General features: G+C 42.1%; 1 protein-coding gene across 1 annotated transcript in view; it reads left to right on the top strand.

The window, feature by feature from the left end:
• Positions 1–323: 323 nt before the first annotated feature.
• SPMIP2 (sperm microtubule inner protein 2) overlaps positions 324–26,132 on the top strand; it is a 67,755-nt gene continuing 41,946 nt past the window's right edge. The window contains 2 exon segments of the mRNA XM_007472301.1: positions 324–375; positions 16,794–17,050. Of these exon segments, the coding sequence (XP_007472363.1) occupies positions 324–375; positions 16,794–17,050 (309 nt within the window).

Below are 26,132 nucleotides of genomic sequence, written 5' to 3' on the forward strand. Positions count from 1 at the left end.
TCTGACTCCTGTATCTCTGCTACCAGGAGGTTGACCTGCTATGCCTGACACTTTTTTTTTTTTTCTACATCATTCTTAGGTTATTATCGGTCTATGATAATAGACTGATGTTACCATATCAGGCTGACTTCAAAACCTTCTGCCTTTAAGATCCTTTTGTGTCTGTTTGATCCCAACGACTGCAGATCCTGGGGATTTGTGTTTGTCACCACCTGGATTGGCTACAATCCATCTGTCACGCTCACTGCTTCGTTCAGAGGCATCATGTGACCTAACACGAGTATTACGTGGAGTGAAAACGTAGATGCTCTCAGGCCGTGAGCATGTACGACATGTCCTGTCGGGAGTGTGATCTCACTTTAAAAGAATCCAGCTGTGAGCAGTCAGCCACAGAAACCTGGGCGACAGGTTTGAGGGATGAGCAAACAAGTCTAACTGTAGTTGCAGGGACAGGGCGTGGTCACATAGCCGCGCAGCCAAGCCACTAGCCCTTCCCCTGCAGAAACACGGTTGCTCACTGCAGTCTCCTTTTGGTCGTCTGAACAGACCCTTCTGGACCACGTCTGCCTGATTCTTCAGCCAGTTATGTGCCCTGAAGACCTCGCCCTCCCTAACAAACATTGCAACAATCTCCGCAGTCGCCACGAGCCACGCTTATAATTGATCCACCAGCTCACATGCCATAGAATTTCACAGGTTTCCAAACTCCACACCAGCACTGTTCAGTAAGAATCAAATGCAAACCACATATATAATTCGAAATGTCCCAGTAGCCACAATTTTTTGTTTTTTTAATTGGAGTGTAGTTGATTCACAATGTTGTGTTAGTTTCGGGTGTACAGCAACGTGATTCAGTTATACATACACATATATATCTATTCTTTTTCAGATTCTTTTTCCTTATAGGTTATTACAAGATATTGAGTAGAGTCCCCTGTGCTGTACAGCAGGTCCTTGTTGGTTATCTGTTTTATATAGTCGTGTGTGTATGTTGATCCCAAACTCCTGATTTATCCCTCCCCCACGTTCTCTTTAGAGAGGAGTATTTTTCTGTCCACCTTGACAATGGGAAGAAGACTGTAAGGTCTCTTTTGTAGAAGAGTCTTTTTCTTTGTTGTAAGATTAAATCTGATGTCCATCTGTTCGGCACCATGATACGTCCTGTGTAATGTCATTAATCATTTCTCACTATAATAGTTCAGGGCATCGCATTTAGTTATCTCAGGCCTAATCTTGTATATTAGCATCAGCAGAGAGGAAGATAGCGCAGGGCAGAAGGTGATGGAAATAGCAGAAATGGGTAGAAGGTAGATAACATGATAATAGCCAACCGCCAGACATCTGCTATGTGCCAGGTTCACGTATAGACAACGGCTGACCTAGCCTACGTACAATAGCTCCGAATTCTTCCAACAACTGCACGAAGTCGTTAGATGTAGTCTCATTTTTCAGGTAGAGAAACTGAGCCTGAGAAGCACTCTTTTGGAGAAGGTGACAAACCTAGTCTGAAATAGAATCCAGGCGAAGCATGGCCCATTCTCTTCCCCACACCACGATGCCTCCCAATAAAGCAAAACAAATGAAAGAGGAAATGGTTTGCTGTAAACCAACTGCAAAGCATAAGACATATTGAATGAAAGGGCAGAGTGTGAATTACACAGAGCGTGATATCAACTTGGTGGGGAGAAATAAAGCATTTCATCACTTTCCTGAACGACAGAGACGAGGGAACAATTGAAGAGGCAGTGAAAGCAATGGTGTCCTGAGGTGATGACAAATACAGAAATGAAGAAAATGAAGTTTCAGAGGAACAGTGAAAATGGAAGAAGCAGGAAGGACTGAATGTGCACAAGTGAGAAGTATGATTAAGAGACCAAAGCAGACAGAAAAAAGTAATTCGGGTGACCATTACATCAGTGGCATTCAGTTTTCTGACTGCAGCCCAGAGTAAGAAATATATTTTACATAGGGACCCAGTTAACTAACACTGTGCGTGCGTGCGTGTGTGTGTGTGTGTGTGTGTGTGGTGTGTGTGTGTGTACCAGTAAAACACAGGTGCAAAGGGAATTCAGTGGAGAAAGGATAGTCTTTTATTTATTTATTTTTTCATTGCAAATATTTTTTTTAAGTTTTTTTGTTTTTTTAAAATAAGTTTTTACATTCTTTTAAAAAATATTTATTTAATTAACTTTATTGGCCGCATCGGGTCTTAGTTGTGGCACACTGGGTCTTCGCTGAGATGCCGGGCTTCTCTCTAGTTGTGGAGCGCGGGGTCCAGAGCACGCGGGCTCTGTAGTTTGAGGCTCGCAGGTTCTCTCGTTGAGGCGCACGAGCTCAGTAGTTGTGGCGGCGCAGGCCCAAGGATGGAACCTGCGTCCCCTGCATTGGAAGGCAGATTCTTGACCACTGGACCACCAGGGAAGTCCCCCATTTCAAATATTTTTTAAAAATTTTTATTTTATATTGGACTGTGGTTGATTTATAATGTTGTGTTAGTTTCAAGTGTACAGCAAAGTGGTTCAGTTATACATATACATGTATCTATTCTTTTTCAAATTCTTTTCCCATTTAGGTTATTACAGAATATTGAGCAGAGTTCCCTGTGCTGTACAGTAGGTCCTTGTTCTTTATCTATTTTATGTACAGTAGTGTGTATCTGTTAATCCCAAACTCCCAATTTATCCCTCCTGTCCACCTTTCCCCTTTGGTAACCATAAGTTTGTTTTCTATGTTTGTGAATCTGTTTCTGTTTTGTAAATAAGTTCATTTGTATCATTTTTTTTTAGATTCCACATATAAGCGATATCATATGACACAGTTAGGAGGATAAAAATACAATGACAGACTAGAAGAAAATATTTGCAAAGTGCATATTGATAAATGACTTGTATCCATAATATGTAAATAACTCTCAAAACTCTCCATAAGAAAACAACCCAATTAAAAAATGGGCAAAAGAGTTGGACCCTTCATCAGAGAAGATATACAGATGGCAAATCAGCACAAGATGCTCAACATTATTAGTCATAAGAGAAGTGCAGATTAAAATTGCAATGAGATACCACCACCCACTTATTAGAAGGGCAAAAATTAAGACCAGCTCTATTAAGTTTGGGCATGGATGTGGAGAAAGCTCTCAGTAGAACACTGCTGGTGGGAATGTAGAATGACGTGACCACTTAGGGGAGGAGTGTCGTAGTTTCCTAGGTTGATGAACCTACTGCATATGATCCAGCTGTTCCACTCCTAGGTGTTTACCTAAGAGAAATGAAAGCATATGTCCACACAAAGCAGCTTTATTTGTAACCACCCCAAACTGAAAACAACCCAAAAGTCCATCACCAGGAAAACGAATAAGCTAACTACTGCATATCCATACAAGAAAATACTATTCAGCAGTAAAAAGAATAAACTATTGGTACATGTTATAATAATATGGATGATCTCAAAATAATTATGCTTAGCGTCAGTAGCCAGACAAGAGAGAGTGCATTCTCTGACATAAATCGTACCAATGTTTTCTTAGGTCAGTCTCCCAAGGCAATAGAAATAAAAATGAAAATAAACAAATGGGACCTAATCAGATTTACAAACTTTTGCACAGTAAAGGAAACCATAAACAAAATGAAAAGACCACCTATAGAATGGGAGAAAATATTTGCAAATGAAGCAACTGACAAAGGATTAATCTCCAAAATATACAAACAGTTCATACAGTTCAACAACAACAACAAAAGAACCCAATAGAAAAATGGGCAGAAGACCTTGACAGACATTTCTCCAAAGAAGACATACAGATGGCCAACAGGCACATGAAAAGATGCTCAACATCATTAATTATTAGAGAAATGCAAATCAAAACTATGATGAGGTATCACCTCACATCAGTCAGAATGGCCATCATTAAAAAGTCTACAAATAACAAATGCTGGAGAGGGTGTGGAGAAAAGGGAACCCTCCTGCACTGTTGGTGGGAATGTAAGTTGGTGCAGCCACTATAGAGAACAGTATGGAGGTTCCTTAAAAAACTAAAAATAGAATTACCACATGACCCAGCAGTCCCACTCCTGGGAATATACTCAGACAAAACTATAATTCAAAAAGATACATGCACCCCTATGTTCATAGCTGCACTGTTCACAATAGCCAAGACATGGAAACAACCTAAGTGTCCATCAACAGAGGAATGGATAAAGCAGATGTGGTATATATATACAATGGAATATTACTCAGCCATAAAAAAGAATGAAATAATGCCATTTGTAGCAACATGGTTGCAACTAGAGATTATCATACTAAAGTGAAGTAAGTCAGAAAGAAAAAGACAAATACCATATGATATCACTTATATGTGAGCTCTAAAATACGGCACAAGTGAACTTACGTATTGTACAAAACAGAAACAGGCTCAGACATAGAGAACAGACCTGTGGTTACCAAGGGCAGGGGAGGGTATGACTGGGAGTTTGGGATTAGCAGATGCAAACTATTACATATAGAATGGATAAACAACAAGGACCTACCGTATAGCACAGAGAACTATATTCAATATCCTGTGATAAACCATAATGGAAAAGAATATTAAAAAAGGATGTATATATGTGTATAACTGAGTCACTTTGCTGTACAACAGAGATTGGCACAATGTTGTAAGTCAACTATACTTTAATAAAAAAGTTTTTTAAAAGAGAGTGCATGGTATATGATGCCGTTTATATAAAATTGTAGAAAATCCAAGTTAATTTATAGGAACTGAACGCAGATAAGTGGCTGCCTGGGTGTAGGAAAGGGCAGGGAGTGGGAAAAGGTAGAATTTCCAAAGGTGGTTGAGAAACTTTGGGGGTGATGGATATGCTTTTTATCTTGATTGTGGTGATATTTCACGGATAGGGTTGCCAGATTTAGCAAGTGAAAATATAAGGCACCAACTAAGTTTGAATTTCGGATAAAGAATATTTTTAGTATAAGTATGTACCGTGCAATGTTTGGAACATACTTATACTAAAAAAAAATACTTAGTGTTTATCTGAAATTCAAACATAACTGGGTGTTCTGTATTTATGTGGCACCCTGCTCATGTGTGTACATGTTTGTAAGACTTAAACTGCACACTTTAAATACATGCAGTTTATTGTATGTCAGTTACACTTCAACAAAGTTGTTAAAAGAAGAAGAAATTGTATTAACCAAGGAAGATGTGAGGATTTTCCTAGGTCTTCTCGGCGTGGCAGCCATGCCAAGACCAAAGTCCCAATGTCACTGTCCTCCTGTCCAGGGGCTCTCCCTGCTGCACCAAGTTGATTCGAGAAGAAAAGGTTTGCTCGCAGGGAGGGAAGAGTAGATCCCCAAAGTAAGGACATGCAGATATGGACTGATAAGGAAATTTAACTTAGTTTGTTTGTTTGGTTTTTTTTTTAATTTATTTATGGCTGTGTTGGGTCTTCGTTTCTGTGCGCGGGGCTTTCTCTAGTTGCGGCGAGCGGGGGCCACTCTTCATCGCGGTGCGCGGGCCTCTCACTATCGCAGCCTCACTTGTTGTGGAGCACAGGCTCCAGACGCGCAGGCTCAGTAGTTGTGGCTCACGGGCCTAGTTGCTCCGCGGCATGTGGGATCCTCCCAGACCAGGGCTCTAACCCATGTACCCTGCATTGGCAGGCGGACTCTCAACCACAGCGCCACCAGGGAAGCCCCTTAACTTAGTTTTTAATGTATAATCTCTGCTCTCACGTGGCTTTGTGAATCTGATATTTCACCTGTTCACAGACCCATTTTAAAAGCAAAGTGCCACAATGTAGTGAATCTGTTCTTGGAATAAATGAGGACTTGTTTCATTTCAATCCCCTTAACTAGTATCTGGGAACACAGCCAGTTCCCTGGCTGGCTGAGTAGAAAAGGGTAAAGGTATAATAAAAAAGATACAAAAATGTATAGAATGGGTAATTAACAAGGCCCTACTGTATAGCACAGGGAATTATATTCAATATCCTGGGAAAAACCATAATGGAAAAGAATATAAAGAAGAATGTATTTATATGTATAACTGAGTCACTTTGCTGTACAGCAGAAATTAACACATGTAAATCAACTATACTGCAATACAAATTTTTTTAAAAGATACAAAAGTGTAAAGAGTACTTATCTGTCGATTACTGCTTACCTGCTTTTTTGCAATTAAACATTTCTCAATAATCCCAATAGCGAGTTCCCATGTTTTTCTTACATCCTACTTTCAGCCACTTTAAAGCCATTTTTACTCACTTATTATATAATTTACAAGGCGGAGAAACACCACTTACTAGTCTAAATTGCCCTGGTCTAAACTGAAGTTACTTACTGCCATCTAGAAATAAACAATCCTTTCCTGATGTCCTGTTTATCCAGGGGATAGAGAAGGAAATGGCCATATTTCATGAAGGCTAAGAAGTGTTATTTTCATAAATTACATTTTAACTTGTCTGTGATGTGCCTTGCTGTCAATGCCTACATTTAAAGTAGTAAGTTTCTTTTCTTTTCTCTTTTTGAAGCAAACCTAGTATTAAGTCGATGGTGCATTTTACAATCCATAGCAGCTGTTTCCACCCAGCCCAGAGTTAGTTAAATTCTTCTCTCTGGATTAGGTGGTAATTACCATCATTACTCAGAGCACGAACAGAGCAACGCATACCTGTTTAGCGGTAAACCAGTGCCATTCTTACCTCGTGGTTTAATTTCCAGTGTATCTGTATCATTTATCATCCCACCCATTTTTCTATTTTTTATCTGCACTGGCAGGTTAACTAGATTTGCATCTCCTCACTGGTCACACAACTCTAATAATATGAAAATCAGTGATCACAGAGTCAGAAATGAGATGGGCCAAATTAACACCAGCAGAGTAGAATAAAGCAACGCTTTCTCTGGGACCTTTTGTACAAATAAAAGGTAGGCTTTTTGATGCAAAATAGTGCATTTCAATGAAATACTAATTTTTGCAGTGATGTACGCAACTATTTGACTCTAACAAACGGAGAAGCTTTCTGTCTAAAATACGCATGGAGAAAGTGTCAAATAAAACGCAAATATGAGACACACTCCAGATCAGAGGATAGTCAACTATGCCCTGTGGCATGCAGGGTCTTAGTTCCCCGACGAGGGATCAAACCCGTGCCCCCTGCAGTGGAAGCACAGAGTCCTAACCACTGGACCACCAGGGAAGTCCCTGGGATCAAACCCCCCTGCAGTGGAAGCACAGAGTCCTAACCACTGGACCACCAGGGAAGTCCCTATGTCTTGTTTTTGCAAGACGGAGCTGAGTTGCGCTGACAGACATGCTAAGGCCCCGGAGTCTGAAACATTTACTCGCTGGCCCTTCATAGCACAGTTTGCCCACCTCTGCTCTAGCTCAGAGGGTTTGAGAGCAACACGCCCCTCTCTCCCCTGCATTTTGTGAAGGTGAGTTCTGACGGGGCCCCTGGCTGGCCTCCATTTCTCTGTTTCCGTGTAAAGTCATATCCTCATGCGTGAGAGCATAAACACCAAATGAATTATAATTCAGCATGTAATCGAGAACCAGATGGTAGTGACTTCAAATCATTGTATGTGGTATTAAAAGTAGATTGTAAAGCAGTAAAAAAAAGTCGCACTGGGTGTGTGGTTTCCTTTTTTTCCGTGAGGAGTTTCCCTACGTGCTCTGTGTCAGACAAGTCAGGGGCCTCACATCCCACTCCTTTCCAGGGAGCCACCATTTTGCTTGGTTGCATAACTTGGCCTCATATGACTCAGGGTTAAACCCTGATTCGTTCATGCCAGGCTCTGAAACCCCAGTCCTCTTCCAGTGCTTGGTTTTAGGAAGAGATAAATGACTCAGTTCTGACCAATAAAATGAGAGAGGAATTCACCTGTTGTTTTCGAGGAAGGGCTTCTCCACTGGTGAAACACACACAACCCCTCTTGGGCATTATGGTAGCTGCATTATGATACCTGGAGCTGTGACAGCCTCCTTGGAGCCTCAAGGGGAGCTTGCCTGAAGGCGACCTGGTACCCTGAGGATGCAGAGCACAGACCTGGGAAGAGTCTATTCTTCTGAGGACATCACTGGGCATTTAAGCAAGCCCAGATTCCTCAGACCTCAGATCTTACAATATGACACAATGATTTCTCTTATTATTTAATTCATTTGTGATGACTTCCTGTTACTTGCAGTGCTCTGGTGGGTTTTTATTAGTTTTACATACGTACATCTTAATATCTTTTCTCATGGGAACGTCTGAGGACTGTCTCCATGAATGGTAAAGAGTTCCTTATAATAAATTGACTATTTTACACACATTTATACAGGAAAATTCCAAGTCAAAACCAAACCAAAACAATGAAACCTATTTATTATTATTTTTTTTGTAAATTTATGTATTTATTTATCTTTGGCTGCACTGGGTCCTCGTTGCTGCACGCGGGCTTTCTCTAGTTGTGGTGAACAGGGGCCACTCTTTGTTGCAGTGCGCGGGCTTCTCATTGCAGTGTCTTCTCTTGTTGCGGAGCAGGGGTTCTAGGCACGTGGGCTTCAGTAGTTGTGGCATGTGGGCTCGGTAGTTGTGGCTCGTGGGCTCTAGAGCGCAGGCTCAGCAGTTGTGGTGCATGGGCTTAGTTGCTCTGCAGCATGTGGGATCTTCCGGGACCGGGGCTCGAACCTGTGTCCCCTGCGTAGGCAGGCGGATTCTTAACCACGGCGCCACCAGGGAAGTCTGAAACCTATTTATTATTATCTACTTAGATTTTGTCTTCAGGTGAGATAAACATGTAGAGAATCACCTGGTTGCAGTTTTGTCAAGATGAGTCTGTCATTTTTCAAGTAAAAGTCCAGAGATGTTTACAAAACTTTTGATCCTGCCTTTTTTCTGTGTTCACATGGAAAAGTACGGAATTTTATACTTTTGGATTACATCAGCAACTTAATGTTAAAGTAGTCGATCTTTCAACGAATATTACCAAGCGTTTGCTTAGTGCACTGCACCGCCCAGGATGCTTTGGAAGCTTGAAGCAAATAGAAGACAGTTTGAGTCTCTAAGGGAACTCACCCGGGGCTGCTTGACAAGCAGAGAGACAAGACACGCTCCTAAAATAGCTGGGGACCCTGACCTCACACATGAAACACAGACCAAGCTGTACTTCACCACTTCAGGGAATAATAATGTCTGTCCTGAGAGCAGACAGTGCTGCTGAAGGAGAATGAGGTCTCTCTAGACCGTATGGTGCACCTGTCCATTTGGGATTATCCTCTCATCTGTGGGTCACCCACCTGGTCCTTTCTGTCCGTCTGATTGAGATTCCTTCTTTACATCTTTAGTCGTAGGCGATCTTTCCTGCTAGCCTTCTGGTCTTTTGCGTCCACAGTTGCTCTGTAAATAGTGGTGATTTTGGCGTGCCGGTGGTGGGGGGAGGGGAATGAGAGCAGGGCCTCCCTGCTCCGCCATCTTCCAAACGCATATCAACAAACTGAGTCTTCCAGGTCATCCGATGGTTAGACCTATTGAATAATTGCACGAATTGCATTGAAATACGGAGTTTAAAACTGTTCCTGTCCATGAGTCCGCTGTGTACCAGTTGTTAGAAATGGAGAGTCCTGTGCACGTTAGCAGTTATAACAATTATCATCTCCTCTCCTTTCCCCACGTGCATATGTCAGATGTGTCCCTTAGAGTTTGTTTCATATTTCACATCCCTCCCTCTGACCTTTGCCTTGGCTTGCTTCCCCCGACTAACCCTGCTTTTCTGCATGGCACATCTGTAATGGCCAATTTATACCCGTATTGTCAACATATTTTCAAATATACGTGTTATAACAGTCATTTCCGTGTTCCACTCGATGCCTTTCAATTTATTTCCTTGGTGTGTTTCATTTTGGTCACTGAAGTGGAGAATTGGCCTCATGAGGCCATATTATGGGACGAAGTGATATTGCTGTGAGCACTCATCCTTCTCTGTGCCTCCAACTATTCAGAATAAATGTTGTGAAAACCAGCCCTTTCTCTGACCTTACCCTGAACTGTCGAATCATGAAGTCCAGACTAGGAGGGTCTAAGGCAGTTCTGGAAATTAGATTGCTTACAGATATTTAAAGAACTGCTTGTTTCTCCCTCACCATGGCTTTATATACTTCCCATCCTATGATGGAATTCTTTAATTCACTTATTCAACAAACAATTCTCTTCAGCATTCAACACATGCTTCTTGAGGACCTACTATGTTCCAAGCACTGTGCTGGCAATTAAGACTTTACAGAGATTATATGTGTATATTATCATATATATATATCATATATATATATATATATAATTCAACCATGAGAAAGAGGACATCTGCCATTTGTGACCACACGGATGGACCTTGAGGACATTATGCTTAGTGAAATAAGTCAGACAGAGAAAGACAAATACTGTATGATCTCAGTTATATGTAAAATCTAAAAAAGCCACACACAAAGTGTAGAATGGTGGTCACCAGGGGCTGGGAATTGGTGGGATAGGACAAATGTTGTTTAAAGGTACAAAACTTGCAAAGAGTAGCAAATAAGCCTAGAGATCTAATGCATCACATAGTGAGTATGGACAACAATATGGTATTATTATCATCAAACTTGCTAAGAGACTAGTTTTAGTCAGTCCAACCACTAAAAAGAAATGATAGATGTGCCAATTATCACTACAGTGGTGATCATACTAGAATATATAAATGTTATCAAATCAACATGTTGTATACCTTAAATGTACACAATGTTATATGTCAAATCTATTTCAATTAAAAAAAAATTTTTTAAGTGTTCACAGAGATAAATAAAATATACCCTTTACCCTCTAGGTGGTTACAAATGGAGTAGATCCAATAAGTATGATATTTTTAAAGATGAAATAAAGAAACTCCTGTGAACGCAGCATGCTGAGTGTCTAATTTTGACTTGGGATTAGGGATGTTTTCCAGAAGAGGCAACACTCACAATAAGCCTTGAAAGATGAGTTCTGATAATAAGAAAAGGTGAAGGAAGGTAAGACTCCATCAGTAGGCTTGGCTCAGTTTATGAAGACACTAGTCAGAAATCCTAGGAAATCTGGATGAAAACAATTATAGGCACCATTATAGAAAACCATTTCATGTTTTTTAGGAGAAGAGATATGTTATTTTACCTCCGTCTTAGATTCCTCCCGGCAGCTGCGTGGAGGATGGACTGGATAGGAGAGAAGCTAGAGCTAAGAGTAGTTAGGAGGTTGCTGTGAGAAGCCAGATGAAAGATGCTGAAGGACTGTTTACAAGTATCACCTACCTCTCAAACACAAGAGAAGCTCCTTGAAGGCAGGGTCTTGGCTTTGTTCGCTGCTCTATGCCCAGCACTTGGAACGGTGCCTGGCATACAGTTCAATAACTATTTGTTGAAGGAATGAATCAATCAGTGAGAGAATAAAGGAATGAGTTCGTTAATTAATTGAAACACTACAAATGCAGAGGAGAGAAGTCAGAAAGAGACATCTGCCTCAGGATGGAACTTTCTTTCTCTATTGACACATGCCATGGCCCCGCCTTTCCGAGTGTTGGCAGCAGGTGATGCTTGTTGGAAAGCCGCCAGGATTCGCCGGTCTGGCCTCTCCTACCCTCCGTGGCATCTGCTGCCTTTCTGTCCACCATCATCAGAGGTTGGCAAACTATGGCTCCTGGATCAAATTTGTCCTGCCCCCTGTGAGGAAAGAATGGTTTTTACTTTTTCAAATGGTGGCGGGGGGGGGGAAGCAAAAGAAGGATAATAGTTTGTAACGTGAAAATTATGTGAAATTAAAATTTCAATGTCTATAAATAAACTTTTATTGGAACCCAGCCACACCCATTTGTTTACATAGGGTTCATGACTGCTTTTGCCCTAAAGGGCAGAGCTGAGTAGTTGAGACAGAGGCTGTATGCCCTGCATGCAAAGCCACAAATATTTCCTCTCTGGTCTTTTACAGGAAAAGTTTGCCAACCCCTGATCTAGAAGAGCTCTCAGGAAAGGCTTCGAAGTTTATTCACAATAAGAAATAAATCGTTTATCAGTGAAAGCTCCTAAAATACATTTTAAAAAATGTAACAGGTAAGACAACGCATCAAATTAAAACAAGAAGCGAGCAGACAAGAAAGAGGAAGAGACACGAATAATAATATTGCTGTATCTTATGTGCCAGATCCTCAGATAAGCACTTCTTTCAATAAAATTATTTCCTCTCCTTCCAGCATGGCGACCAGACAGGCATCACTATTCTTTTTTTTTTTTAACCATTTAAAAAAATTGAAGTATAGGTAATTTACAGTGTTGTGTTACTTTCAGGTGTACAGCAAAGTGATTCAGTTATACATACACACACACATACGTATATATTCTTTTTCAGATTATTTTCCACTATAGGTTATTACAAAATACTGAATGTAGTTCCCTGTGCTCTACAGTAGGTCATTTTTGGTTATCTATTTTATATATAGTGGTGTGTATCTGTTAATCCTATACTCTTAATTTATCCCCCCCTTTCCCATTTGGTAACCATAAGTCGGTTTTCTATGTCTGTGAGTCTATTTCTGTTTTGTAAATAAGTTCATGTGTATCATATTTTAGATTCCACATATAAGTGATATCATATGATATTTGTCTTTCTCTGTCTGACTTACTTCACTTAGTATGATAATCTCTAGGTCCATCCATGTTGCAGCAAATGTCATTATTTTGTTTTTCTTATGGCTAACATTCCATTGTATGTATATAATACATCTTCTTTATCCATTCCTCTGTCGATGGGCATTTAGGTGGCTTCCATGTCCTGGCAGTTGTGAACAGTGCTGCTATGAACACTGGGGTGCGTGTGTCTTTTTTCATTTTAGAGATGAGAAGCCTAAACTCGGAGGCCGAATGATGTTCCCTGGGTCACAAAGCACAAGACAAAGCCAGGATTTGACCCTACGGTAGTTTAGCTTCAAAACCACATCTTCGACCGTAACTTGAGAATTTCAGACACTGATGAACAAGCCACGCTGGGCACGTACAGGGGAGACAGGATCTACCTGCTGGCCATGAGATCACAGTTTCTCCAGGGCAGGAAGATGCAGAAATGAGAAGAGAGCCTGGCACAGGTGTAAATGGAAGTACCTCTCCTTCCCCCATCATGACGTGGCTCTCCTGGCAGTAGACCAGTGCTGGGCAGCTCTGTTTCAGGATTACAGCTGCGGGTTGTCCCCCTGGAGCTGGTCTTCAAGTGTTGACAAGAACTCCAAAGCAGATGGGTACATGAGGGTTTTATTAACCCAGGAGCTGTCAACTTCATGACTGGCAAATGGGGGCCGGGGTTTTGGGGAAAACAATGAACGATCCAAGAAAACTTGCCATAAGATGAAAAACAGCTAGGAACACCCTAAGGGACGTAGCAACGGTCGTCAAACAGAGATGATAGCTGTTAAAGGAGAAATAAAGCAACCGTGGATTGGACAGGAGTTGGAAGTTTGACCTTGAAGCAGGGAATCGGATCCAGCAGAGAGTCTCGGCTCTGGAGGATGAGGGTTAGGGGAGGAAAATATGGGTCATTTAAAGCCAGACACCCGTGGAACTGCCCATCAGGGAAACCCCATGTCTGCATTGCTGGCTGGGTGGTGAGAGTGGATTTTTTGGTTAGGTGAGCATCAGGCCGGCTCCAGGGGACAGCTGTGAACCTGGCCCACTGCAGACAGTGACTCTCAGCTGCCTCTGCTGTATAGGCGGGTGCCTGCGTCAGCTATGCAGCCAGGGAGGGATGTCCCAGAACTTCCTGTGCCATACACGCTGCATCACGCTATTTCTAAAGCACACAGGAGGACATGGGGTTTCAGGAAAGTCCAGTGACTCAACTGAAATGCCACAGAGAAGCTAGATTCTCTGGGGAGCTCCTCTCCCCACCCTTGGCTTGTAAAGCACGTTCACTTTCTACGATTCTGTCTAAAACGAAGTGTTTAGACTCAGCTGTCAAGTAATTGCTCTTTTAAAAAATATGGTCTGCAGAGTGACAAGGAATAACTATAGATATACGTCTGCTCTCACTTTTGCAACAGTGTGAGGTGATGACAAAATTTTAGCAACAACCAAAAATTACATGGAGGATCAGTATTTTCCCAAATCTGCTGGTATCTGCAGGATGCATACAGATGACCCAACTAGGAAAAGGATCCATGTTTAGATAAGTTTGGGAAACGCTGGATTACATAATTGCAAACAGGTTAATTTACCACAGGATTTCTCAGAACTTTTTTTTTTTTAATAAATTTATTATTTATTTTTGGCTGTGTTAGGTCTTCACTGCTGCGTGTGGGCTTTCTCTAGTTGTGGCTGAGCGGAGGCTAGTCTTCGTTGCGGTGCGTGGGCTTCTCATTGTGGTGGCTTCTCTTTGTTTTGGAGCACGGGCTCAAGGCGCGTGGGCTTCAGTAGTTGTGACACATGGGCTCGGTAGTTGTGGCTCGCGGGCTCAGTAGTTGTGGTGCACGGGCTCTAGAGCACAGGCTCAGCAGTTGTGGTGCACAGGCTCAGTAGTTGTGGCTCATGGGCTCAGTAGTTGTGGCTCATGGGCTCTAGAGCGCAGGCTCAGTAGCTGTGGTGCATGGGCTTAGTTGCTCCGCGGCATGTGGGATCTTCCCGGACCAGGGCTCGAACCCGTGTCCCCTGCGTTGACAGGTGGATTCTTAACCACTGAGCCACCAGGGAAGCCCGGATTTCTCAGAACTTTTAACACACTTTCATGTGCTGGGACTCTCTCAACGGCAAACGGATAGTGTTCTCAAGTGTATTTGACAGTAGAGAACCCCCAGTTCACGCCTAGGCTTTGTCATGGTCACTCATGGGAGCAGCATTAGGGGAACATTTGGGAAAACACCAGCCTCAAAATACCCTGAAATTCCAGCAAGACTAATACATTTGTAATTTCATCCTGTTTGGAGGAGGTTGCAAAATTTTCCTTATGACAGGAGTTTTGTAGGTGAGCCCTCAACACCTATCAAATTGGGAGAGAAAACAGTTTTTCATGCTTGGGCCATCCTATACTTTACCTGAGTGAGAACCTGGGGCCACGAAGGGTCCGTCACAGGAAATGAGGCACAGTGAACACACAGGCATCATGGGAGCCGCGGTGACTGGGAAGCTGGGGCAACATCTGCCCAAAGCCTGTGTCTGGGGAGCGATTTCTCACATTTTCAGCTCCCTTGGAAAGCTTGGATGATGTTTCCAGGCACAGACTTGTAACCACACCGACCACTGCATCGGAGCATGTGGTCAACCCCCCGCCCACCTGTGCTCCCTGCAAACCCTGAGCTCCACGACCCAAGACAAAATGAGAGGGGCCACGGGCTCAGGAAGGGCCAGGTGACACCGTGACCACAGCACAGCCTCCGCTTCCAAGGTCTGGGGTTCACCTTGGGTAAGAGGAGTGATGTTTCTTCTTTGTGTTCCCCAACCTGCCCAGACAATCCTGCAGCCACTTTGGTTTCAGGACTTCTGAAACTCTTCCTGGGGCAGCAGATCATTGTCTGTTCTAATCAGGACCATTCTGGCTCCTCTTTACATGTTCACATCATCAGCTTTCAACACCAAGTGTATGGAAGCCATCTTTTCCCACACCTCCTGTCATTTTTGCTTCACCCACTTCCACAATTCATTGATTCCTTTGTTCATTGTCTTACATTTAAAATACCGATGTTTATTAAATGCCCCTGCCTTTGGGCATCATCCGTTATGAGCTGTCCTCATCTGACAATTCTCTCTATCTTCCCATGGCTTCTAATACATTTGGGGAATTTTCTAATCCTCATTTCAGGATTTTATCTCTGTAGATAAAACATCTCGATGTCTAAAGACCAACATCCTGCAAATGTGGTATTAGTGAGGAGTTTTAGTGTAAAGACTGTGTCTGCTATTCAACAGCCAAGACATGGAAGCAACCTAAATGTCCATTGACAGATGAATGCATAAAGAAGATGTACATATATACAATGGAATAGCACTCAGCTATAAAAAAGAACAAAATAGTGCCATTTGCAGCAACATGGATGAACTTAGAGATTATCATACGAAGTGAAGTAAGTCAGACAGAGAAAGACAAATACCATATGATATCACTTATATGTGGAATCTAAAATATGATACAAATGATAAACTTATTTACAAAACAGAAAGAGACTCACAGATATAGAGAACAGACTTGTGGTTGCCAAGGGGGAGGAGGTTGGGGGGGGATGGATTGGGAGTTTGGGATTAGCAGATGCAAACTATTATATAGAGAATGGATAAACAACCAAGTCCTACTATAGCAGACTATAGCTATAGTATAGCACAGGGAACTGTATTCAATATCCTGTGATAAACCATCATGGAAAATAATCTGAAAAAGAATGTATATGTGTGTGTGTGTGTGTGTGTGTGTGTGTGTGTAACTGAATCACTTTGCTGCACTGCAGAAATTAACACAACATTGTAAATCAACTATACTTCAATAAAATAAATTTTAAAAAAAGAACGTGTCTGTATTAAGTTGGTTATAAAGAAAACCGCGAGACAGCCTGTCGGCTCATTAGCTGTGACTCTGGACAAGTAACCAATCCTTGTGGGCGTTGTTTTCCCCACCTATAAACTGGGGGAAATAATACTCCCAACTTCATTTGGTTAATACAAGGAGTAATTGAATTAACATATCTAAAAGGCTTATGAGAGCACCTAGAATACAGTCAATGACATACAAGCATTAGCTATTATTATTTCCACCATTTAGAATAAAGCGTGGAGATTTTTTTTTAAGTGTTTTTTTTCTTTCTGTTTTAAGGCCCAGATTATGTAAAGGATCATCTCCCTAAAGTTGCTCAGCATACTTCCTATATAGGAGAAAAGCGTCCTGCATTAGAAAAAACTGGAGATCTCAGATATTTACAGAGGCCCGCCTCAAAGAGAAGCTTGCCGGCCAAATATAAATCTGAGTATGTTGGTGAAATTGGTTGGGGAATACCAGTGTATGACTTTATCAACAAAACAAGGCTTCAGACTGGCTTTCATGTTAAGGTATTTTTCTTAAATTTATGCTCCTCCTTGCACATTGTTTTCTGGTTTGAAAGCTTTCTGAGTTTGCTTCCGTAGGAAACGTCATGTTCTCGACCTGTCCTTGAGAAGCAATGGCATTGGAGTTTTCGCAGAAAAATGAGTGTGTGAATAAATGTACTTGCTGCTATCATCACTCCCTTTGTCCCTTAGTACAGGCAAGGAGAGGTGTGAAGGGAATGAAGCCGAGGGCACTCCAAGAGCGTTTGCACTTGGCTTTGGAATGCATCCAGATTCCCATCTACGCTGTGACATTCACACAGGCTCCCCCATCCTTGCAAGGCTTGGTGAGTGGGTGGTGGTAAAGCAGCAGCCTGTGCTGCACTTCATCCACCAACCTAGAAACCAGCCCCAGAGCTTTAAAACCCTCTGTGTGGATCATGCCTTTAAATCAGACCATCCAGGGCACTTAGTCAGAGGGCTCTTAGAAAACTTGTCTGTCTCTGTTTGGTGATGTGGATGTGGGCGTGACCCCACACGTTCTCCTCTGAAACAGGAGAGAGCACGGGTGATTTTAGAAGCAAAATCTGAGAATTCAGACTTTTTTCCCAGGCGAGACTTGGTCTGAAAACATGTATCAACGATGCAGTAACTGGATTTCTTAAGATAATATAGTAACAGCCTCATATAGTAAAGGTTAACAAAGGAAAAAGCCTTTTTCTGGCCAACCCTTGGCAAGTACAGGAGAGCAGCTGAGAGCTCAGTCTTTGAGGTCAAGAAGGGTTCCACTCCTGCCTCTGAGTCAGGTCCAACTCTGCGACCCTGGGCTTGAGTTCACCTCCCTGGGTCTCCATGCCTCCTCTGCTCCATGGCAGTGCTAGAGTGTCCACTTCCTAAGACCACCTGAATTCCTATCCCACTCCTGCCACCTGCTAGCTGTGAGTGGCCTTGGCCAGTTCCTTGACCTCTGTGCCTCTTCATCATGAATCTGAGCATTTGCTTTATCAGGCTGTCGTCAAGAAACATTTGTAAAGTGCTGGGCACCGTGCCTGGAACACATCAAGGCTCTATGTCTTTTATGTTTCTTAACTTCCCAGCATAAGGTTTTCCTGGTTACATACAAAACCCAAAAAGCGAAAACCCTTTTAGGTTAAGTTAGGAATAAAAGAGAACTTCCCTAGTTTGACAATCTACATAAAAAAACAAAAAACAAAAAATAAAAAAAACCTATAGCAATAGCAATACTGAATGATAAAACATTGAAAGCATTTCTCTTTAAGATCAGGAACAAGACACAGATTCCCCAAATCATGATTTTTTCATTCAGCTTTGTACTGGCGGTCTTAACCATGGCAGTAAGGGGGGAAAAAGTATAAAATGTGTAAGGATTAAAATGGAAGAAGCAAAGCTATCATTATTTGCTAATAATATGCTTGTCCATGTAGAATACCTCAAAGTATAAGAGAATTTGGTAGTCAACAGGATACAAAATCCAGGTATGAAAATCAATTTTATTTTTATATATGAGAAACAGACAGAAAATGCAATAAAACAGGATACTACTTACAGTGTCGTCAACAGATACAAAGTATGTAGGAATAGATCTTAAAAAAGGATATTCTGGCACAACATTGTAAATCAACTATACTTCAATAAAAAAAAAAAAGATGTTCAACACACGGAGAAAAATGATAAAACTATTGAAACAAGATCTAAATAAATGGAAAGATATATCATGTTTATGAATTGGAAGATTCAGTATCATAAAGATGTCAAATCTATCAGATTGATAAAAGTAATTCCCATGCAATTACAATAAAAATCCCAATTGTTTTTTTTCTGAAAAAAAAAAAAGACTGTGTCTTAGCATGCTTCTTGTTATGTCGTGACTTCTAAATACGAGGGCATGAGGAACGCGCTCTGCATGGTGCCCAGCATGCAGTTGACACCCTGATTTCAACGACTGGGACTGTGGTTTTGTACTTAATGTCACTCAGGGCCAGTGACACAGAATGAAGACTCAGGTTCCTAAACTGGGTCTTACTCCACTCAGGCAATAAAGATGAAGATCAGAAACTTGATTCGATATCAAAAGTGGCCACCAGTGAGAGGAGGACAAACCCAAAACAAGGCAGCCAGTTTGAACAGAGTCCAGAACATCTGTTGCCTTGTTGCTTCTCTCCAGTGACGCCGGGCTTTTGTGCACAGCCCTTGATCTGTTGCCCATCTTGAGTGTGTGCAGCTGTGAATGCAAGATTCACATCAGTCTTGACTTAGCCTTCCAGGAAGGGATTTATTCGGTTTCTTTTGATGGAATTTCACAGACGGCTCTAAATCCCCGCTCTGCGTGATAGCGCGGTCCTCTTAACCCTGGTGAGACTGAGTATTAGCCATACAGAGACCTCCACCCCGCCACCCAACCCCGTGGCTCACACAGAAGCTGGTCTTGTTTGGCATAGGCTGTGAGGACTTGTCATCTGTGCATTTTCTTGGCCCCAGCATTTTGACAGTAATTGTTTTCAAAGATGTACTTATCTCAGGTAACGATCTTAAACAAGTCTTAAAGGATTCCTTAGACTTAGAACTTTATCATGAGAACAAAAAGATGCACTGAGAATGACTGTACATACAGGTCAAGAACCACATATGATTTACCCACCAGCTAAGGCCTAGGATTTGTCACCAAGACTGCTAACCTCCCCCAACCCTGCACCCAGGGCCTGCTTCCATCCCCTGCCCGCCAAGGTCAGCTTCTGAGTCAAGCCCCAGACTTGGATACCTTATCAACGCAGAGCTCCAGGCAGCCCCTTCCAATCAATGAGACTTGGCTGGAAGTGACATTTGAGCTGATAGATACACAGACGCTTCATGCCTAGAAACAAGCCCCTAATCACAAATAACACGTGAGCGTCTGTGCCATGAATTCACACCTCCTCGATAGGGAGCTGGTCCATTCCTCAGTGCGATGTAACCCAGGGCGACGTCTCCACCCGCGTCCTTTTCTCTCTCTGGCTGCTGGTCCTTGGTAGCCCTCGATCCCATCCCCGTGATGTCTGTGTCTGTAAGAGTCCCACCAAGGTGGCACTTTGTTTCTGTCTAACCTCAGAGATTCCTCGGTGGCTCCCACCAAGATAACTCAGAACTTTGATTTTTAAGCACAAACCTTCACCTAGTGGATTTTTATAGCCAGAACATCTGCTCTTCCTAATTTCCTGCTCTAGGTTCCAGTAAGACCGGCAGCTAAGGAAGCTCGGGCACCTGCAGTAGACTCTCGGTAACATGCCTGGGGCAGCTGCTTCCTGCCCGGGAATGGTCTCTCCTCTCTGGGGCACTGCGAAGGGGTCTGTAGATCATCTGCATTTGGGTAGACAGATAGTAACTTCCAGGCTGAGTGACACCTGAGAAAGTTCCCACATTGCAGTGGTCAGTGAAAATGACAACATCGGATCTCTCTTCTGGGTCTCTCTGTGTTGGGCTATTTCCTGCTCGGATGTGGGGCTGCAGTGCAATGATGATACACGCGTAATAAACCAGTAAAGATCACTGCTTTTGTTACTGTCTCAGATTTAAGAGCAATACATTCTCCTCATTCTTTTTCTTTTTTTTTAATGGATTTGGTCTCTGCCAAACCATGTGTGTTGTTTCTGCCACAGTATATGGAGACCAGTGAAACAATTCCTTCGGTTTCAAACTGAGGAGCCTGTCTAAGTGGTTTGTAGCTGGGTTCGTAGTGGTTTGTAGCTAAGTGGTTCGTGTCTCCCTCCCCTGGCCTTTCTTTAACCCAGGTCCCCCAATGCCTGTTTTCTAGTCCTGCATCCGACCTCAGGGCCAGATGATTTGACACTTGGTTTTCCCACAGAAACAATGCGATACTGGACTTGAGGACTGACTCTTCATAGGTGTGGTCCCAAAGGCAATACTAAATCAGTGAATCATAACAGCTATTACCACCAATATATCATACGGTATAATACCTTGAGCGATGTGTGGAGGATAATGAGAACCGTGGGGACGCGCCCATAATATATTTATATGGGATACAGTGTCATATCATAAAAAGGAAATTTTTCGAGGCTTTGAAACTCCTGCCTCCTGTTTATCTGCCCCAAATCCCCATGTTATGAACACAGAGGGCTTCTCTGAGTTTCGTGGACATGGGAACAGACTTCTTGATGGATGTCGAATAAATCAATCCAAGGTCGGTGGCTTTATGAGACATTTTTCTCACTGTGAATTTATTTAGAGAAAGTAAACATAGAAAGAGCTCTTGCTGTGGGAATGTAAATTGGTGCAGCCACTATGGGAAACAGTATGGAGGTTCCTCAAAAACTGAAAATACAGCTACTGTATGATCCTGCAATCCCACTCCTCGGCATATATCCAGACAAAACCATAATTCAAAAAGATACGTGCTATGTATAGCTGATTCACTTTGTTATACAGAAGAAACTAACACACCATTGTAAAGCAATTATACTCCAGTAAAGATGTTAAAAAAAAAAAGATACATGCAATGTTCATAGCAGCACTATTCACAATAGACAAGACATGGAAACAACCTAAGTGTCCATCGACAGAGGAATGGATAAAGAAGATGCACATATATACAATGGAATATTACTCAGCCATAAAAAGAATGAAATAATGCCATTTGCAGCAACATGGGTGGACCTAGAGATTGTCCTACTGAGTGAAGTATGCCAGACAGAGAAAGACAAATATCATATGATATCACTTATACGTGGAATCTAAAATATGGCAGAGAGACTTCCCTGGCGGTCCAGTGGTTGAGACTTGGTGCTTCCACTGCAGGGGGCATGGGTTCGATCCCTGGTGTGGGAACTAAGATCCCGCATGCCGTGCAGTGCGGCCAAAAAATAAAATAAAATAAAATATGACAGAAACGAGCTTATTTATGAAGCAGAAACAGACCCACAGACATAGAAAACAAACTTTTGGTTACCAAAGGGGAAAGGGGGTGAGGGAGTGCTCGCCCTGATGAGCGCCTCGCCCAGCGGCTCCAGCCCCGTGCTCCGACTTCGTTTCCTGTCACTTCCTCTCACACACACGCTGGGCTCCCACGAAGTCCCTGAGCTCTCGGCCTCGGCTGGGATCCCAGCTCCATCACTGACCAGTGGTACGGCCTCAGGCAAGGGGCCTCAGCTGTCAATATCTCCAACCCCTCCTCTGTAAGATGAAAACGATCACAGTGCCTCCCTCACGTAGTAAATAGTCAACGGGAGCTCTTTTTAAAAAAATTTATTTTATTGGAGTATACTTGATATACACTGTTGTGTTGGTTTCTGGTGTACAGCAAAATGATTTAGTTATGTATATTTTTTCATATTCTTTTCCATTATGGTTTATTATTAAGATATTGAATATAGGTCCCTGTGCTATACAGTAGGACCCTGTTGCTTATGTTTTATACATAGTAGTGTGTACATGTTAATCCCAAGCTCCTAATTTATCCCTCCCCTCCCCTTTCCCCTTTGGTAACCATAAGTTTGTTTTCTATGTCTGTGAATCTACTTCTGTTTTGTATATACGTTCATTTGTAATTTTTTTTAAGATTTCACATATAAGTGATATCATATGATATTTGTCTTTCTCTGTCTGACTTACTTCACTTAGTATCATAATCTCTAGGTCCATCCATGTTGCTCCAAGTGGCATTATTTCATTCTTTTTATGGCTGAGTAATATTCCACTGTATAAATGTGCCACATCTTCTTTATCCATTCGTCAGTGGACATTTAGATTGTTTCCATGGCTTGGCTACTGTAAATAGTGCTGCAGTGAACATTGGGGTGCATGTATCTTTTCAAAGTTTGGTTTTCTCTGGATCTATGCCCAGTAGTGGGATTGCAGGGTCATATGGTAGCTCTGTTTTTAGTTTTATTATTTTCCAGCTTCTGTGTAATAAGCGCTCTAGAGTGCTTCAAAACATATCATCGAATATTATCTTAGGCATTCTGGAAAAAAAAAGAGAAGACAGTGAAGTTCCCCCCCTAAACTGTACCTTCTTTCCAGCCCCACCTTGTGCATTCTCCCAAACCTACTTTCACACGACAGTGTCCCGGAAAATTTTCAAAATCACCTGGAAAAGAGAAGTATTGTTGGTGTGGGGTTGATCAGTATGTAGACCACCAATCACACATTTTAGAATTTCTGGGTGCTTTTCCCCCCAAGCTTCTCATTTACCTTTGGGTTCATTTGGGCGAATCACAGTCTCATTAAAATTCCTACGATCTCACACTCCTAATCTCCAGATGTTATTACCAATGTAGAAGACTTTTGAAAGATAATAAAGCTTCCTTTTCCAACCAACTTATAAAAGCAAACTAGAAAATAGCTTTCCTAAAATTAGGACCGCCTTGGGATGGCTGCTGTTTCTTTCCCAGATGGGTGTGTGTTTATTTCTCACTTTATATTTCTTAGAGTTATTTGCATCCTAACAGTTTGTCGTTTAATATAAAAATAATTACATTAGCACCTTTCATCCTTAAGTGCTGTGTAAAGTAATGGCTTTCCTGGTACCACCGGGAAGCCTCTAGTAGGGGAGGGCCACATGCCGACCGTCTATGAAGGAGCAGAAACCTTGGCTGCAGAAGCCAAATAACCCTCCTTTTTCTTGAAAATAATATATTAACATCATCAACCCCCTTGTATGCAGGTGTTATATTTTCTCCATTTTATAAAACCTGGCTTTATACAGGATCCCTCAAATAAATTGAAGGAACGTTCTTGTATCCGAACTCCCAGAAAATAAGTTTTTAAGTTTGATGCTTCCTTTCTGGAACAGACCATGAAAACAACAAGCGAGGCACACATCACTGATATGCACTCTCTGTGCTGTGTTCAGAGCCATTCCATGAAGAATAGCGGGTTTGGAAGGAGAAGCATCTCTACTGATAGCTGGGGACCCTGCCACTCCACATGTCACCAGGCATCCCAGCCCCAGCCAAATGTGGGCTTCCTCCTTGTGGCTGTGAGTTTATGGATGATTACTGGTGAATTGGAAAAAAAGACATCCTAATGTTCACGTCTTTTGTTAGGATGTGGAAATGTGAAAAGAAAGAGAGAGAGAGAGAGAGAGGGAGAGAGAGAGGAGAGAGGGAGAGCGAAGGAGGGAGGGAGGGAGAAAGAAAGGAACTCAGTGTAATTTAGAGTCTAGTGAGTGATTTTATTCTTAATTAAGGAAGGCTAAAAATACACCATGGTGGTTACTAGCTTTTGTAAGCCTTGACATGCATCTTCAGTAGGCATCTCAATGTAAACATCACCTTTTTAAAAAATTACACTTCTTAAAGTTAGTATTAAGCATATGCCATAGGTTTTCAACGAACAGTATTTGATGATGATAGGGAGATAGAAAGCTAAGAAAAAGTTGTATAAATTAGCATGGGGTCTAGTAAACCTGACGTTGGCTCCACAGCCAGGGTCCTTTAAATTTACTGTCAAGAATTTGGAAACTTGTGCGTGATCTAATATCCCAAGCCCAGGTGGCTAAAATACCAGGACGTATATTTTCTAAATCTTGGCTTTTTAAGATCTTTGGAGGCAATTCTAATATCATTATAAATTTAGGATTATACTTTTCCCTACTATTCATATACAACACTTCCGGGGTACCCCCGCTGCTTTGACAAAAATGCATAGAATGCATAGCAATCTGGAGATATCTATTCTCTTCCCAGCACTGAACCTAGGATCCAAGAAATCTTAATTGAGCAAATTGAAAACAACCCATTCAATAGAGGGGCCCCTGGTATGTGGTCTCCCTGTCTCTGGGCACAAAGAAAATGGCATTGAAAATAAGTGCTTTGGAAACCTTGTGGGCTCCTGCAGCTAGGGAGGAATTCGTAGGAAGTTTCTTTGTGCTGTGATCGTTGTTGAAGTTTTTGGTGAGACAGTTGGTCTCCACAGTGCCAGCCACATCCCAAACGGCTGTAAGCACCTTGAGGTCTGAGAGCTGTGTCTTATTTGGCTTTGTACTGACAGCATCCACAGCCCTCCGTGCAGTGCTTAGCACAGTGTACGTGATCATCAAGAAATGATGGGAGACGGAGACTGAAATCCCATTCTTTTCTCATTCAGAGTCTTTGTTAAGAGACCAAGTTGCAGAAGTGGGGGGAGATGAGCTTTTAAGCATGTGTGAGATTGAGAATTATTTTCCTCCTAGCCTATTCAACAGTCATTTGAGAACTACTTAGCCTATATTTTTTTTAGTGAAACTTGTTTAGTAAAAAACTTGTTATGTTCACAATGCCTGAGCTACCACCCCCAGTGTAATTCTGTGTTGTAGAGCTAATTGGACAGTTAACTTGGAACACTCTTCCTAACCTCTGAATTAACGACAGTGCCAACACATTAGGAAACTCCAAGGGTAAGAACGGTCACCAACCGGGCACTTGATTATATTTCAGAAACTGTGTACTGGGCACAAGCAGAGACTCGGGAAGCTCCCATGTCGCTTTTCTCTAGGTTGAATAGTTGAATCCACTCGTATTTCAGACCCTGGTAGGGACCTTCTGCTAACTCTGGATAAAGGGCTGGTAGCAGAATGATTGGTTATTCATCACATATCCTAACAATTCCCAACAGAATAAGTTCTAGTCTTGCTTTAAAATAAAATTCGAGTGTATCTTGAATTATCACGTGAATAAGGAAAACATTAATCTCTCTGGGGAAATGCAGAAAAAATAATAGAAATGTGCCTTCTCTCTGAGAGTAAATGAGGCAGCGAGGATTCGTAGTGCTTTTCAGGGCAAATCTATGCCTTAATGAAAAACTGAATATGCAAAAGTAGCCACAGTTGAAGAAATTTTCATCTTCCCTCTTTTCTTTCTTTGCATGCTAGTCTGCCTACTATTCTTTATAATGTCTCAGTTTTTGCACCTATAAAACGGGCATTGCATTAGTTTTCTATTGAGCATAACCTAATACCACATAGCATCTTAAAGCAACACCCTTTGTTTGCTCACAGTTCTATAGGTCAGAAGTCCCGGGAAGGCCTGGCTGGGTTCTCTGCTCAGCACTCACTAGGCTGGATGCAAGGTGTTGGCTGTGGCTGGGGTCTCACCTGAGGCTTGGAGGCTCTTCC

The sequence above is a fragment of the Lipotes vexillifer genome, unplaced genomic scaffold, assembly GCF_000442215.2.
Source record: "Lipotes vexillifer unplaced genomic scaffold, Lipotes_vexillifer_v1.1 scaffold1862, whole genome shotgun sequence".
NCBI lineage: Eukaryota > Metazoa > Chordata > Mammalia > Artiodactyla > Lipotidae > Lipotes > Lipotes vexillifer.